Genomic DNA, 15,878 nt, shown 5'->3' with positions numbered 1-15,878 from the left:
TGCTAGGTAGATATTGAATCTCTGCTTGAAACGTTTCCAATTGTCAGCTAAATTGCTTGTTAACTGCATAGGAGTAGGAGGACTAAGCCTATCCATGACGGAGAACAGGAACAGTGTCAATTCCTCTTACTTCATTCAGTATGTTGCTCATCAACTTGCTCGTCAACCGATTCCAATGCTGCTGTCACTCTCACTGCTGTCCCTCTCACTGCTGCAGCTCGTTGTCCTTGCTCTCGCTGCTGTCACTCTCACTGCTGTCACTCTCGCTGCTGTCACTCTCACTGCTGCAGCTCGTTGTCCTCACTCTCGCTGCTGTCACTCTCACTGCTGTCACTCTCGCTGCTGTCACTCTCGCTGCTGTCACTCTCACTGCTGCAGCTCGTTGTCCTTGCTCTCGCTGCTGTCACTCTCACTGCTGTCACTCTCACTGCTGTCACTCTCACTGCTGCAGCTCGTTGTCCTTGCTCTCGCTGCTGTCACTCTCACTGCTGTCACTCTCACTGCTGTCACTCTCACTGCTGCAGCTCGTTGTCCTTGCTCTCGCTGCTGTCACTCTCACTGCTGTCACTCTCGCTGCTGTCACTCTCACTGCTGCAGCTCGTTGTCCTTGCTCTCGCTGCTGTCACTCTCACTGCTGTCACTCTCGCTGCTGTCACTCTCACTGCTGCAGCTCGTTGTCCTTGCTCTCGCTGCTGTCACTCTCGTTGCTGTCACTCTCACTGCTGCAGCTCGTTGTCCTTGCTCTCGCTGCTGTCACTCTCGTTGCTGTCACTCTCACTGCTGTCCCTCTCACTGCTGCAGCTCGTTGTCCTTGCTCTCGCTGCTGTCACTCTCACTGCTGTCACTCTCGCTGCTGTCACTCTCACTGCTGCAGCTCGTTGTCCTCACTCTCGCTGCTGTCACTCTCACTGCTGTCACTCTCGCTGCTGTCACTCTCACTGCTGCAGCTCGTTGTCCTTGCTCTCGCTGCTGTCACTCTCACTGCTGTCACTCTCACTGCTGTCACTCTCACTGCTGTCACTCTCACTGCTGTCCCTCTCACTGCTGCAGCTCGTTGTCCTTGCTCTCGCTGCTGTCACTCTCACTGCTGTCACTCTCACTGCTGTCACTCTCACTGCTGCAGCTCGTTGTCCTTGCTCTCGCTGCTGTCACTCTCACTGCTGTCACTCTCGCTGCTGTCACTCTCGCTGCTGCAGCTCGTTGTCCTCACTCTCGCTGCTGTCACTCTCACTGCTGTCACTCTCGCTGCTGTCACTCTCACTGCTGCAGCTCGTTGTCCTTGCTCTCGCTGCTGTCACTCTCACTGCTGTCACTCTCGCTGCTGTCACTCTCACTGCTGCAGCTCGTTGTCCTTGCTCTCGCTGCTGTCACTCTCGTTGCTGTCACTCTCACTGCTGTCACTCTCACTGCTGCAGCTCGTTGTCCTTGCTCTCGCTGCTGTCACTCTCGTTGCTGTCACTCTCACTGCTGCAGCTCGTTGTCCTTGCTCTTGCTGCTGTCACTCTCACTGCTGCAGCTCATTGTCCTCGCTCTCACTGCTGTCACTCTCGCTGCTGTCACTCTCGTTGCTGTCACTCTCACTGCTGCAGCTCGTTGTCCTTGCTCTCGCTGCTGTCACTCTCGTTGCTGTCACTCTCACTGCTGCAGCTCGTTGTCCTTGCTCTCGCTGCTGTCACTCTCGTTGCTGTCACTCTCACTGCTGCAGCTCGTTGTCCTTGCTCTTGCTGCTGTCAAGCTAGCCTTAGCTTTCCTAACTGCCTGTGTATATTGGTTCCTAACTTCCCTAAAAAGTTGCATATCATGGGGGCTATTCGATGCTAATGCAGTACCCCACAGGATGTTTTTGTGCTGGTCAAGGGCAGACAGGTCTGGTGGGTTATATCCCTTGGTGGGTTATATCTATTCCTAGTTCAACATTTTTTTGGAATGGAGCATGCTTATTTAAGATGGTGAGGAAGGCACTTTTAAAGAATAACCAGGCATCCTCTACTGACGGGATGAGGTCAATGTCATCCCAGGATACCCTGGCCAGGTCAATTATAAAGGCCTGTTCGTAGAAGTGTTTTAGGGAGCGTTTGACAGTGATGAGCGGTGGTCGTTTGACCATTACAGATGCAGGCAATGAGACAGTGATCACTGAGATCTTGGTTGAAAACAGCAGAGGTGTATTTGGAGGGTGAGTTAGTTAGGATGATATCTATGAGGGTGCCCGTGTTTACAGATTTGGGGTTGTACCTGGTAGGTTCATTGATAATTTGTGTGAGATTGAGGGCATCAAGCTTAGATTGTAGGATGGCCGGGGTGTTAAGCATGTCCCCTTTCAGGTCATCTAGCAGCACGAGCTCTGAAGATAGATGGGGGGAATCAATTCACTGTGTCCAGGGCACAGCTGGGGGCAGAGGGTGGTCTATAGCAAGCGGCAACGGTGAGAGGCTTGTTTCTGGAAAGGTGCATTTTTAGAAGCAGAAGCTCAAATTGTTTTGGTACAGACCTGGATAGTAAGATAGAACACTGCAGGCTATCTCTGCAGTAGACTATAACGGCGCCCCCTTTGGCAGTTCTATCTTGGCGGAAAATGTTATATTTAGGGATGGAAATTGGACATTTTTGGTGGTGTTCCTAAGCCAGGATTCAGACACAGCTAAGACATCCGGGTTTGCAGAATGTGCTAAAGCAGTGAATAAAGCAAATCTATGGGGGAGGCTTCTAATGTTAACATGCATGAAACCAAGGCTTTTACGGTTACAGTATTATTATTATTGGTTATTGATCGATGCAATATAATACATACTTCTGTTTATTTTCTAGCATTCAAAATGTTAGATAGAAATCTTTAAATCCCCAAAACTCTCATTACTACTGGGACAAGCCAATTTGCTTGAATTACTTGCATTGTGTTTCATAACTAATAAACAGTTCAGTATAGACAAAAACATGTATAATGTGCAACTATTTGTAAAACTATGTGCAACTATGGCTGCAAAGTCGAAAGACGCTAATGTCAACGCAATTCAAGAATGACCTATTTAGTATATTTGGCCTTTGTAGGAATCACACCCAGCACCATGCTGTTTCCAGCACCATGCTCCCACCAACTAACCCACTGGAGAACATATGTTTTTAATTAGATAGAAATGAAGCATAATAGTTTGGTTAATAGCTGCAACAGCCCTGGGGATGTGTCCAACCATTACTCACCTGAGAATGAGAACACAAGCAGCAACAAGGGAGTAGGCCAGGAGAGTTCCAATAGACATCATGTCTACTAAGGCTTTTAGGTCAAACAGGAAAGCCATGATTGCTGAGGAATGGGGATGAGACAGACACAAGTCAGATACAAACGTTCATTGTTCATACTTATTCATGACTAATAATGATTACATTAAGAGTTAAATGAACCAAAATACAACACAACCACAACCCCACTCATTACATCTTTATACAGCATATTACAGAGAATTACACAGTCATTAATAAAGCAGGTTTCTAATCTATTGTCCCAATGAACAGTAGAAAGTGTTTTGGTGATGCACCGCACAGTCCATGATTGCTATTACAGACAGTCACAGACACAGGTGTTTAGGGTATATGATGCAGGTGCCTTCAACCAAAAACTCTCTCAGGGTTCAAATGAAAACTAAGACTGGATCGCAAACGGCAACCTAGTCTGGGGAGTTGGTGTGAGATAGTCTGGGGAGTTGGTGTGAGATAGTCTGGGGAGTTGGTGTGAGATAGTCTGGGGAGTTGGTGTGAGATAGTCTGGGGAGTTGGTGTGAGATAGTCTGGGGAGTTGGTGTGAGATAGTCTGGGGAGTTGGTGTGAGATAGTCTGGGGAGTTGGTGTGAGATAGTCTGGGGAGTTGGCTCAGCTCCCTCTCTTGTATCTTAGCACCTGACCACAGTAAGGGACTGATCACCTCTGCATGGTTCAAACATAGACCAGCGGTATGTCAGGAGGCGCTGCTCACAACAAACCCCAACCCCTACTATTCCTCTACCAGGCACTGTGTACTCTACTGGATCTACCCGCTGGTACCAGCTGCTCTCTGTGCCCGTCCCAAGACCCACTCCCACCTTAACATGTACTTAGCACCCTTTGTAAAATAGTTATTCTGACCTCAATGGGACTTCCTGGATCAATAAATATTACATAATAAATATAGAAAAAACACCTGCTGGCATCAAAGTCCCTCAACCCTGCACCCTCCAGTCAGCCTTCTCACTGGGAGAAACCCTGCAGACAGCACTATATGTCTTAACTTATAGCCTGATAACCTTATAGCCTGATAACCTTAAAGCCTGATAACATGATACACTTAAAGCCCGATAACCTTATAGCCTGATAACCTTATAGCCTGATAACCTTATAGCCTGATAACATGATACACTTAAAGCCCGATAACCTTAAGCCTGATAATAGCCTGATAACCTTATAGCCTGATAACATGCCTAAAGCCCGATAACCTTAAGCCCGATAACCTTATAGCCTGATAACCTTATAGCCTGATAACCTTATAGCCTGATAACCTTTAACCTTGTAGCCTGATAACCTTGTAGCCTTAGCCCTAGTCTCAGTGAGCAGAGTAGAGACACACACTTATGGACTATAATGAACCTGGAGAAGCTTTCATCTATTAAATGGGTCTGCTGACTGTAGGGCTACAGCACTATTCTGGTCCTCTATAGGTCTGCTGACTGTAGGGCTACAGCACGACTCTGGTCCTCTATAGGTCTCCTGACTGCAGAGCTACAGCACGACTCTGGTCCTCTATAGGTCTGCTGACTGCAGAGCTACAGCACGACTCTGGTCCTCTATAGGTCTGCTGACTGCAGAGCTACAGCACGACTCTGGTCCTCTATAGGTCTGCTGACTGCAGAGCTACAGCACGACTCTGGTCCTCTATAGGTCTGCTGACTGCAGAGCTACAGCACGACTCTAGTCTTGTATAGGTCTGCTGACTGCAGAGCTACAGCACGACTCTAGTCTCTATAGGTCTGCTGACTGCAGAGCTACAGCACGACTCTGGTCCTCTATAGGTCTGCTGACTGCAGAGCTACACAGTCCTCAGGTCTGCTGACTGCAGAGCTCTGGACTCTGGTCCTCTATAGGTCTGCTGACTGCAGAGCTACAGCACGACTCTGGTCCTCTATAGGTCTGCTGACTGCAGAGCTACAGCACGTCTCTGGTCCTCTATAGGTCTGCTGACTGCAGAGCTACAGCACGACTCTGGTCCTCTATAGGTCTGCTGACTGCAGAGCTACAGCACGACTCTGGTCCTCTATAGGTCTGCTGACTGCAGAGCTACAGCACGACTCTGGTCCTCTGGTTGGATTTTGTCTTCTGATCAGAGAATAATAGGTCTGGTTGGGTAACCAGCTGTGTGGCTTCTCTGATAAATTAATTGATCAGTTAGGAGCAACAGAGGGCTTCAAAAGCCTAGAGGACTGGAGCTGTGTACCCCTGCTCTACTGATAATTAGGCCTACTACTATGCCTAACTGAATGGATGGGACAAGTCCATCAAGAGAGTTTGATTGATGTGAGAGGGATTTTCCATCATGCTTCCACCACCAGCAGCACATCATTGGCATGCATTCATCACCAGCAGAATCAGATGCAATTAACCCAACGATGACACAACGTAACCACAGGAGACGAGATGCCACACAAGGCCTCCTCAGGAGCTTACCCGCGGTAGTGCCCGCCGCCATGGTGGCAGCCACAGGCGACTGGCGCTTACTCACTTGGGAAAGAAATTTGAACAGTAAGCCATCTCGTGCCATGGCAAAGAGAATGCGGGGCAGAGGGAACATGGAGCCCAACAGGCTAAGGAGAGAGAGGGGTCAGGGTTCAAACACAAGACACTTTGAGAAGGAATGGACACCTGCACAACTGTGAAAGTGTTCGTCTGTACCAAGCCCACAAAACTCTGACCAAATAGAATAGAAACTTCAACCGATGTTTTGATGAATTATGATTGGTCAAAACATGGGTTGGGGGGACATTTTGGTGAATTATGATTGTCAAAACATGGGTTGGGGGACATTTTGGTGAATTTTGACAAAGTCACCGGACTTGTTACTCTCCTTTTGGGAAAGGATGATTTTATCTGCATAATATCCTTTCACAGCTGATTGGTGGATACAGTTTCAGCAGCAGTGATGTCAAAGCACTTTCCCCAGCTCTCACCTGCAACTACACCGGAGCTCATTGTGGCAATAAGCGGGGTCTTCGTCTTAGGATTGATTCGGGCTAAGGCTTTGAAAAGCACCCCATCCTCTGCCATAGCATAGATTACACGTGGCATAGGGAAAATGGAACCCAGCAGACTGCATGGAACAGCAGAGACATGCACAAGGACAAACACGTTATGCACAAGGACAAACACACTACACACAGGAAAGTAATTTCACCAAAGCTAAAGAGCATAATCACAGAGACAGTGTATTTCTTGTCTTATGGCCCCATTCTTCCAACTGTTGCTGACAGAATCCCCACTGTATCACCTTTCCTGAAGCTCTCTGAATGTTATTGCAAATAGGACATTGCTCAGATGTTATTTTGCAGCCTTTAAAAGGCCTGAAGGAAGACCCAGAGGACCCAGAGGAGAGGAGAGTTATTGATGTATTAATGGGAAATACTCTTAATGCCAACATGTATATCAAGGTTCCCCAATAGGACGGCCGGCAGGTTTATTTATTTGGACATAAGACTATAAAATCACCAGGAGATTAGAAAAAAAGAGAAATCTGTTCCCATATTTTCCCACGCATAAATAGAGGCATCTGTGATCGTATCCCAATGTAATCAAGGTTTGAAATTATTCTGTTTTTGTCAAGTACTATACAGTGCATTCAGAAAGTATTCAGACCCCTTGACTCTTTCCACGTGTTGTTCTATTACAGCCTTATTCTAAAATGGATAAAATATGAATGACATTTCCCTCATCCCTCTACACACAATACCCCATAATGACAAAGTGAAAACAGTGGCCAGGTGGAAGCCACTCCTTAGTAAAAGGCAAATGATAGCCCGCTAGGAGTGTGCCAAAAGGCACCTAAAGACTCTCAGATCATGAGAAACAAGATTCTCTGGTCAGATAAAACCCAGATTAAACTCTTTGGCCTGAATGCAAAGCTGGAGGAAACCTGTGGTATTGTGTGTAGATTGATGAGAACATGTAAAAAAAAATATATTAAGTAGAATAAGGCTGTAAAGTAAGTAAAATATGGAAAAAGGGAAGCAGTCTGAATACTTTCCGAATACAATGTATTGCACAATAATTACTTAAGTAGAGTTATCAGAGATTGATGTATTGATGTGATGTATGTTACAGTATGAGTCTCTATAGTGGGAAGCCCAGGACCCAGGAAGGAACTCAGTGAACCAAAGGATAAGAAAGACAGAAACATGTCAAACAGCCAATATCATCAACCCAGAGATATAGCACATCAAGACAGGCAGTTCTCTCAAAACAATATGACCGCAGCTTGGCAAGTAGGACAATTAGCAATGAGAATCAATCCAACACATAGACAGTCATTGTAGATTTCACATTATTTTGGGCTGGATAGGCTAGTTGCCTTGATAATAATACTCAATGTTATAGATTTGTTTGAACTCTTTAAAAAAAAAAAATCCCCAAATGAAACCCAGAGAAATCAAGTTAAAATACCAAAACAATTAAAAACCTGTTATTCCATGTATTACTTTGTCTTTATTGAGTCTCATCACATTTGACCTAACGGAAAGCTACACGGTAAGCACCCTGTGTATAGCATCACATTCAAGCATGCACAGGAAATGTCCATTACCTGGTTGACAGGGCACACAGTGACCCCACAGCCACCAGATATTTAGCTGGGCCCCAGCCCACATATTCAAAGGCCATGGGCAAGGGGCTCTTCTCATCCAGTAGGTAGTAGGGCATCATGAGGGTGAGGGCAGCAGACACACCGAAGTAGGCCAGAAAGCACACTGTCAGAGACACCACGATGCCGATGGGAATGGCTTTTTGAGGATTCCTTACCTCCTCACCTGGTGTACACACGCATACACAGATACAGGTCAAATTTAGATTCAGATCCCCCAGTGGTTTAGGTTGACCTCTGGGATTATTTGACTCTGCAAACCAGGTACCTTGTTGATCCATGATAGTGCATGTTTTGAGATGGAATGATCTACATTGATGTTGGGTATTGTCTTAAAAGACACACCTGTTGTTGCGATGCAGTCAAATCCGACAAAGGCATAGAAGCAGGTGGCAGCTCCAGCCAGGGTCCCACTGAAGCCAAATGGCATGAACCCCCCTGCACCATAATCACTGGTCACATTAGCAGTCACAGACAGGTTCCTGGAATACAGAAGGGGGGTAAACAGAGGGGCACACTGAAACATTACTGACACATGTCAGTGTTCATAATATTAGCAGTGGGACATATGGTGATTGATTGTGAGCATATTCAAGTGTAGATTATTATAATGCATAAAAGGATGTGTGCCTACAGAAAGTATTCACACCCCTGGACTTTCTCCACATTTTGTTGTTACAGTCAGAATTTAAAAATGATTCACTTGAGATTTTTTGTTTCTGGCTTACATACAATACCTCATAATGTCAGTGGAATTATATTTTTCAAAATGTTTACAAAATCTGAAATGTCTTGTCAATAATATTCAACCCCTTTGTTATGGCAAGTCTAAATACGTTCAGGGGTAAACATGTGCTTAATATGTTGCATGGACTCTGTGTGCAATAATAGTGTTTAACATGATGTTTGAATGACTACCTCATCTCTGTACCCTATACCATCCACCTATCTGTAAGGTCCCTCAGTCAAGCAGTGCATTTCTAACACAGATTCAACCACAAAGACTAGGGAAAGGGCACCTATTGGTAGATGGGTTAAAATAACATTAAAAAAGCAGACGTTGAATGTCCCTTTGAGAAAGGTGAAGTTATTAATTACACTTAGGATGGTGCATAAATACACCCAGTCACTAAAAAGATAAAGGAGTCCTTCCTGACTCAGTTCCCAGAGAGGAAGGAAACCACTCAGGGATTTCACCATGAGGCCAATGATGACTTTAAAACAGTTATAGAGTTTAATGGCAAGCCTAAATAGGAGAGGAGAAAAAGGAGAAAACTGAGGATGGATCAACAACATTGTAGTTACTCCACAATACTAACCTAAATGACAGAGTGAAAAGAAGGAAGCCTGTACAGAATACAAATATTCCAAAACATACATCCTTTTTGCAACAAGGCACTAAAGTATCCCAATGAAGGAAGCTAAGCAGGGTTGGTCCTGGTCAGTCCCTGGACGGGAGACCAGATGCTGCTGGAAGTGGTGTTGGAGGGCCAGTAGGAGGCACTCTTTCCTCTGGTCTAAAACCAGAAATATCATAATGCCCCAGCACCTTACACAGGGACACTGCCCTGTGTAAGGTGCCGTCTTTCGGATGTGACGTTAAACGGATGTCCTGACTCTCTGTGGTCACTAAAGATCTCATGGCACTTATCATAAGAGTAAGGCTGTTAAACCTGCTGTCCTGGCTAAATTCCCAATCTGGCACTCATACCATCATGGCCACCAGCTTCCCATGGTCTCATTCTTATCCCCTCCTCTCCACTGTAGCTATTGAACGGTGAACGGCTCCTGCAACGTTTTTGCGAAATAATCTAATTTAACCTACTTTATGGCACTTTTTACAACAAACATTTCTTCCTAATACAAGATTGTAACTTTTTATATGAAAATGCCGAGTAATAAGCGACCAAAGGACAATAAATCCACAGCGGAGGCCTACTCCCCACTAAACAACGAGACAGACATGGCGGGAGGCACATGCAACAACGTGACACTTACAGAACTTACCCGGGCTTTGGGGGAGCTACGTGTTGCTATAGCTGAGGATCTTAAGGCCACTATTGCTGAGCTGGACACCAAAATCGAGAGCGTCATTCGAACGGTCGCTTCGCATGGCCAGACTATTGTGGACCTTGAGAAAGCTTCTGAATTCAACGCTGGTAGGATCGACGAGTTAGAGAAGCTATGCACGTCATTTCAGGATACTGTGCAGAGGCTTTCTGTGAAGGTGGTGGACCTGGAGGGCCGATCCAGACGTAATAACCTTCGCGTTGTTGGTCTGGCAGAGGGGATAGAGGCGGGCTCTCGCCCCACCGACTTCTTTGCCAAGCTATTGAAGGATGCAATGGGATCGGATGTTTTGGATTCGGATCCCCAGCTGGACCGCGCACATCGCTCCCTTGTCCCAGTGCCTGGACCGGGCCAACGTCCTCGCCCAGTAATAATCTGTTGTCACAGTTTCAAGACCAAGGATCTTATCCTGCGCGAAGCTCGAATGAGGGGCAACCTGTCACATAAAGGGCATCCATTCCGTGTCTATGAGGATTATGCGCCGACTACAGAGATGTCATGACCAAACTCTACAAACTCCATCTTCGCCCAGCCTTACTCTTCCCTGCAAGACTAAGAATTACCCCGGCTTCCGGAACAATCCCCCTGTACAGGTTAGAGTGCCTTGTTGCGTGTTAGGGTCTGCTCATGGACTCGAATCCATACTATACCATATTGGGTGAAAACGTATTAAACGGGCTCAACAAGGGCTACCGAGCATGTAAGACGCTGAGCAGACCAATGGATGGCGGTCAGATTTTTACTTTCAGGTTTGCATATTTTTACTTCCAGGTTTGATCACTGACACCTTCGGATGGATATACTTATATTCCCCCACTTTTGTTTTGTTTCGTTATTTATTTTACAATCCTTACATCACTCTTACTACCATACCATTTATTTATTGCTTGCAGGGGACTGGGGGTGATGGTTGGGAGGGGGCAGACGCCTGGTTAGCAAGTTGATGTTTTGTGCAGTTCTGCCTTTGTCTGGCCGTGGGCCTCTCTCCCGACTAGAGTCCCACCAGCCCTCTGTAGTGCTTATGTATGTGTAGGTGTGCGTACATATAATTACTATTTGTACTTTATTACTATTTTCACTTAGCATTTTAGTATTATGTATGTGTATATTTTAAATCAGTGTAGATTGTTATTCTGGGGTATGAATGTTTGTATGTGTATGTGTGCACATGGATGTATATACATATTCTTTAAATATATATTTTTATATATGTTTTTTTTTTGTGTGGGTATGTATGTATGTATGTATGTATGTATGTATGTATGTATGTATGTATGTATGTATGTATGTATATGTATATATATATATATATATATAAGGTATATATTTTTATTTATTTTTTATTAAACATGTTTTTTTTATGGGGGGAACGTTTAATTTAACAAATCCTTGTTCCGATCTCCTGACCCACAGTATGTAAAGGTACGGCTGACTATGTCGGTTGCGGATGGTTTATTTTTTGACCGGCAGTGCTTAGCAATATTATCTTGAGGCTATATCTTGCTTATCTCTGGGATTGACCCAGGATGACGCTTAAATGCGCAATTTGTTTAAGTACACTTAACTCGCGGGAGCCTCCTCAGTTCATATGTTAGTAGAAGTTCTAGGATAGTGAGAGGTGAACGTATAGTTGGGATTTTATTTTTGTTTTACCTCTTGTTCGAGGTCGCGCCGTGCTTTTTTGGCATCGGCCAGACAATGTGTTTATTATTTTTATTTTTCCTTTTTTCTCTCTCCTGTTTGTACATGCCTGTTAAATGTGGGTTGATGGGGGGGGGGGGTAAGTGTTGGGGAAATTAGGGGAACAGGGTGGGAATTAAAGGTGCTTGCAGGGGGGGAGGGGTGGGTTTGTTTACTGCTCGGGTGTAGGTGCTACATATGCGGATCGTGATGGTTTGGTGCGCTTTCTTACCTTTTTATCAAGTTACATGGTATGCAGGCCACCATAGGAACTACAAACGAGAGGAGGGCGGGGCTTACAGTCACTTCCTGGAATGTCAAGGGTTTAAACGAACCAATTAAGAGAGGCAAGGTCCTAGCCCACTTGAAAGCACTCTCGTCTGATATTATATTTTTGCAAGAAACCCATCTGAAGAATAACTCTCATAGCAGACTTAAGTGTAGGTGGGTGGGGCAAGTGTATCACTAACTTCTCTGCCAAAACGAGAGGCACAGCGATTCTGGTACGGAAAGGAATTCCCTTTCTACATAAAACCACTATTGCGGATAAAGAGGTTCGGTATGTGATCGCAATAGGAGAAATCCACTCTACCTCAGTATCTCTACTAAATATCTATGGGCCAAACATTGACAACCCCTCTTTTTTCAAAAGCCCTGATTCCAGATATCTCCCATACTAACCTGGTCATTGGAGGGGACCTTAACTGTGTGCTAGACCAATATTTGGATAGATCCTCTACCCGGCGAACCCCTACCTCCTATTCAAGCTAATTCTTGAATACCTACATAAAAAATTCAAACTTATTTGATATATGGAGGATCGCTAACCCTACGGGTAGGGAATACTCCTTTTACTCTCATGTTCACAAGGTTTACACTCGAATTGACTACTTTTTGTTGGATGCTAGACTACTCCCCTATACCTGTAATGTGAGGTATCATGATATTATAATCTCGGACCACAGTCCACTCACCTTCTCCCTGAGATTGGGTGACATTGTACCAAACGAGAGGGTCTGGAGGCTGAATCCTCAGCTCCTCACAGAACCAACATTCTGTGAATATCTTAAAGACCAAATTAAATTTTTCTTTGATACCAACGACAACACAGAGACCTCCCCAGCATTATTGTGGGAAACACTGAAGGCTTATCTGAGAGGCTGTATCATCTCCTTTCAGGCTGCCAGGAGTAGGCAAAACAGAGGAAAACTGGAAGAACTAGAGGGACAAATTCACTTACTGGATAGGGAGAATGCTAGCCACCCATCTATGGAGAAACATAAAAAAATTACCTCTTTAAAATTAGAATATAATCAGATTCTCTCAGCTAAAATTGCTAAATCTTTTCTCTATGCCAAGCAAAAATATTTTGAGTTTGGCGACAAACCACACAAATTACTCGCCAGACAACTTCGAAAAAATGTGAGTGACCGAATGATTCACAGGGTTAAATCTGCATCTGGGGAATTACTCTCTTCCCCCAAAGACATCAATGACAGATTCCGGCAGTTTTATGAGACTCTATATACATCTAAAGCAGATCCTAACCCCTTAATTATGCAAACATTTTTGGAGGACTGTAATCTTCCTGCCCTGAACCAGGAAGATTCTAAATTCCTGAATAAGGAAATATCTCTTGGTGAAATTCGAGAAAGAATTAAATCTCTAAAGAGTGGCAAGACACCGGGCCCAGATGGATACCCTGGTGAATTCTATAAAACATTCAGCAACATGCTCTCTCCCTATCTGCACAAAATGTTGGTTCAGGCCAATGAGGATGGAGTTCTCCCTTCTACTTTGGACGACGCGTTCATTACAGTTATACATAAGAAGGGTAAAGATCCAGAAGAGGTAGGGTCATACAGACCAATATCTCTCCTTAATACAGACCAAAAGATTTTAGCAAAAACCCTGGCTAACAGGCTTAGCACTTTAATTGGCAAATTGGTCCATTCGGATCAGACCGGCTTTATCCCTAACATAAACTCATTCTTCAATCTCAGGCGCCTCTTCAACATGATGTATTCTCAGAGGTTACCCAACGTGGACCTTGCCGTCATATCTCTTGACACCGAAAAGGCCTTTGACCAAGTTGAGTGGCCCTATCTAGTCAAGGTCCTACTGAAATTTAATATTGGAGATAGGTTCATAAATTGGATCCAGCTTTTATATAGGAACCCCTGTGCCAGAATACTCACTAACCAATCATTGTCGCCCCGATTTAACCTCAACAGGGGGACAAGGCAGGGTTGTGCGCTGTCGCCTATGCTCTTCGCCCTAATTATCGAACCGCTCGCTCAGACGATTAGATCTCATGCAGCAATACACGGCTATAATACTAAAGATACTCTAAATAAGATCTCCCTATACGCAGATGACATCCTCCTCTATGTAACAGAACCCCAGGCTAGTATCCCAGTTATTCTTGATGTGATCAATTTGTTTGGTACCTTCTCGGGATACAGAATAAATTGGAACAAGAGTGAATTAATGCCCATACGGTCACAAAATACCTCCTGGCTAGAACATCTCCCATTTAAGTTATCTTCAGAAAAATTTACCTACCTTGGAATTGTAGTTACCAAACAATACTCCTTACTATTTAAAGAGAATTTCCCCTCTCTGATACAAAAACTCAAAGCAAACATACTATTTTGGAGAACTCTCCCAATTTCTCTGCTCGGAAGAATTAATGCCATTAAAATGGTCTTCCTCCCACAACTGCTCTACCTATATCAGAACATCCCAGTATTCATACCTAAATCCTTTCATAAACAACTGGACTCAATTATCAATCCTTTCATCTGGGATTATAAAACACACAGGATAGGTAAAAAAACACCTCTGTAAATCCAAGATGGAAGGAGGATTGTCTCTCCCAAATTTTATATTTTATTACTGGGCCACTAACCTCCGCATTGTTACGTTTCTGTTGGATGACGTACTCCCGGCATCCAGCTGGCTTAGTATGGAGCGTGAGGAGTGTCACCCCTTCTCTATTGGCGCTGTGATTTTGTCGCCTGTCAATCTGGAGATGTCACTTTATTGTAAGAATCCTATAATACATAGCACAGTCCGAATCGCCAGGAATCCCTCCTTTGCCCCTTCTAACCTTGATAACACCTTTGAGCGATGGGGAGAGTTGGGGATAAGTACCATGGGGGATTTATACATAGAAGGGACCTTTGCTTCCTTTGAGCTGCTGAGGGAAACTTATAATCTTCCCAGAAGTAATTTTTTCAGATGCCTACAAATTAGAGACTACGTGAGAAAACACCTCCCAACATTTGGGAATGCTAAACCTTCCATGTTTGACGGATGCATAAAAATATGCCCCACCTCAGATAAACTGATATCACGTCTATATGATGCTTTTCAATCTGTTAGCACACCTACTGATGCCATCAAGGCAAAATGGGAGGAAGAACTAGGGACTGACATCTCAGTGGCAGACTGGGAAGAGAGCGTGCTCCATTAATTCCAGACATCGTCTCATACAATTCAAGGTATTACACAGATTACACTATTCCAAAACTAAACTGCATAGGATATTTCCTGACACATCCCCTACATGTGATTAATGTCAGGCTACGTACACTACTCCACTGCTTTGCCCTATGCTCTAGCTTGCATGGTTATTGGTGTGGAATTTTTAGGATCCTCTCTGAAGTTTTGGAGACTTCAATAGATCCAGACCCGCTTCTGATAATCCTGGGAGTATCTGAGTCCCTAAACGGATTAACCTACCCCCAAAAACAACTAATCTCGTATCTCGGCAAAAAAAACGAATCTTGTTGTTTTGGAAAAGGAGGGAAGCGCCCTCTACCAAATTATGGCTCAGTGAATTGGCAAACACTGTACACTTAGAAATAATTAGATATATTCTGAACAATAAATTATCAACATTTGATCAAATCTGGCAGCCTTTCCTCTCCTACTTGGACGAGTCGGCGCTGTGAATTTGTACTTATTAACGCACTCCCAATATTTTAATCTACCTTTGGGCAGCGTGTGCTGGCCCTACCACCCGAGCAGTTGGGGGGGGGGATAGGGGATGGGGGGGATAGGGGGACATCTTCCCTCTTTCTTTCTACGTGTCCTTGTTTTGTATGTCGTGTTCTGTATTATTTGTTCTGCACCCAGAACTCTGGGTCTTGTTGTTCCTGTCTGCTCTGTTATGTTTAGATAAGAATTGTATACCTGTCATGTATACCTATACACCATTCTTGTGTGTATTTAATAAAAATATTTGAAACAG

General features: G+C 44.5%; 1 protein-coding gene across 3 annotated transcripts in view; it reads right to left on the bottom strand.

Annotated features, from left to right (window-relative positions):
• slc7a2 (solute carrier family 7 member 2) overlaps window positions 1-15,878 on the bottom strand; it is a 60,222-nt gene that overhangs the window by 11,953 nt on the left and 32,391 nt on the right. For 2 of the 3 annotated variants that reach the window (XM_052488033.1, XM_035758093.2), the window contains exons 5-8: window positions 8,216-8,352; window positions 7,814-8,036; window positions 6,189-6,328; window positions 3,199-3,301 (exon numbers count right to left, since the gene is read on the bottom strand). In XM_052488033.1, coding sequence (XP_052343993.1) covers window positions 3,199-3,301; window positions 6,189-6,328; window positions 7,814-8,036; window positions 8,216-8,352 — 603 coding nt within the window. Of the gene's footprint in view, window positions 1-3,198; window positions 3,302-5,688; window positions 5,826-6,188; window positions 6,329-7,813; window positions 8,037-8,215; window positions 8,353-15,878 lie in introns of all 3 variants that reach the window. The other variant, XM_035758094.2, reaches the window with a different exon arrangement.

Source organism: Oncorhynchus keta, chromosome 30, assembly GCF_023373465.1.
Source record: "Oncorhynchus keta strain PuntledgeMale-10-30-2019 chromosome 30, Oket_V2, whole genome shotgun sequence".
NCBI classification, from domain to species: Eukaryota; Metazoa; Chordata; class Actinopteri; order Salmoniformes; family Salmonidae; genus Oncorhynchus; species Oncorhynchus keta.
Note: the sequence above shows the minus strand (reverse complement) of the source record. Positions and strands in the feature narration are given on the sequence as shown.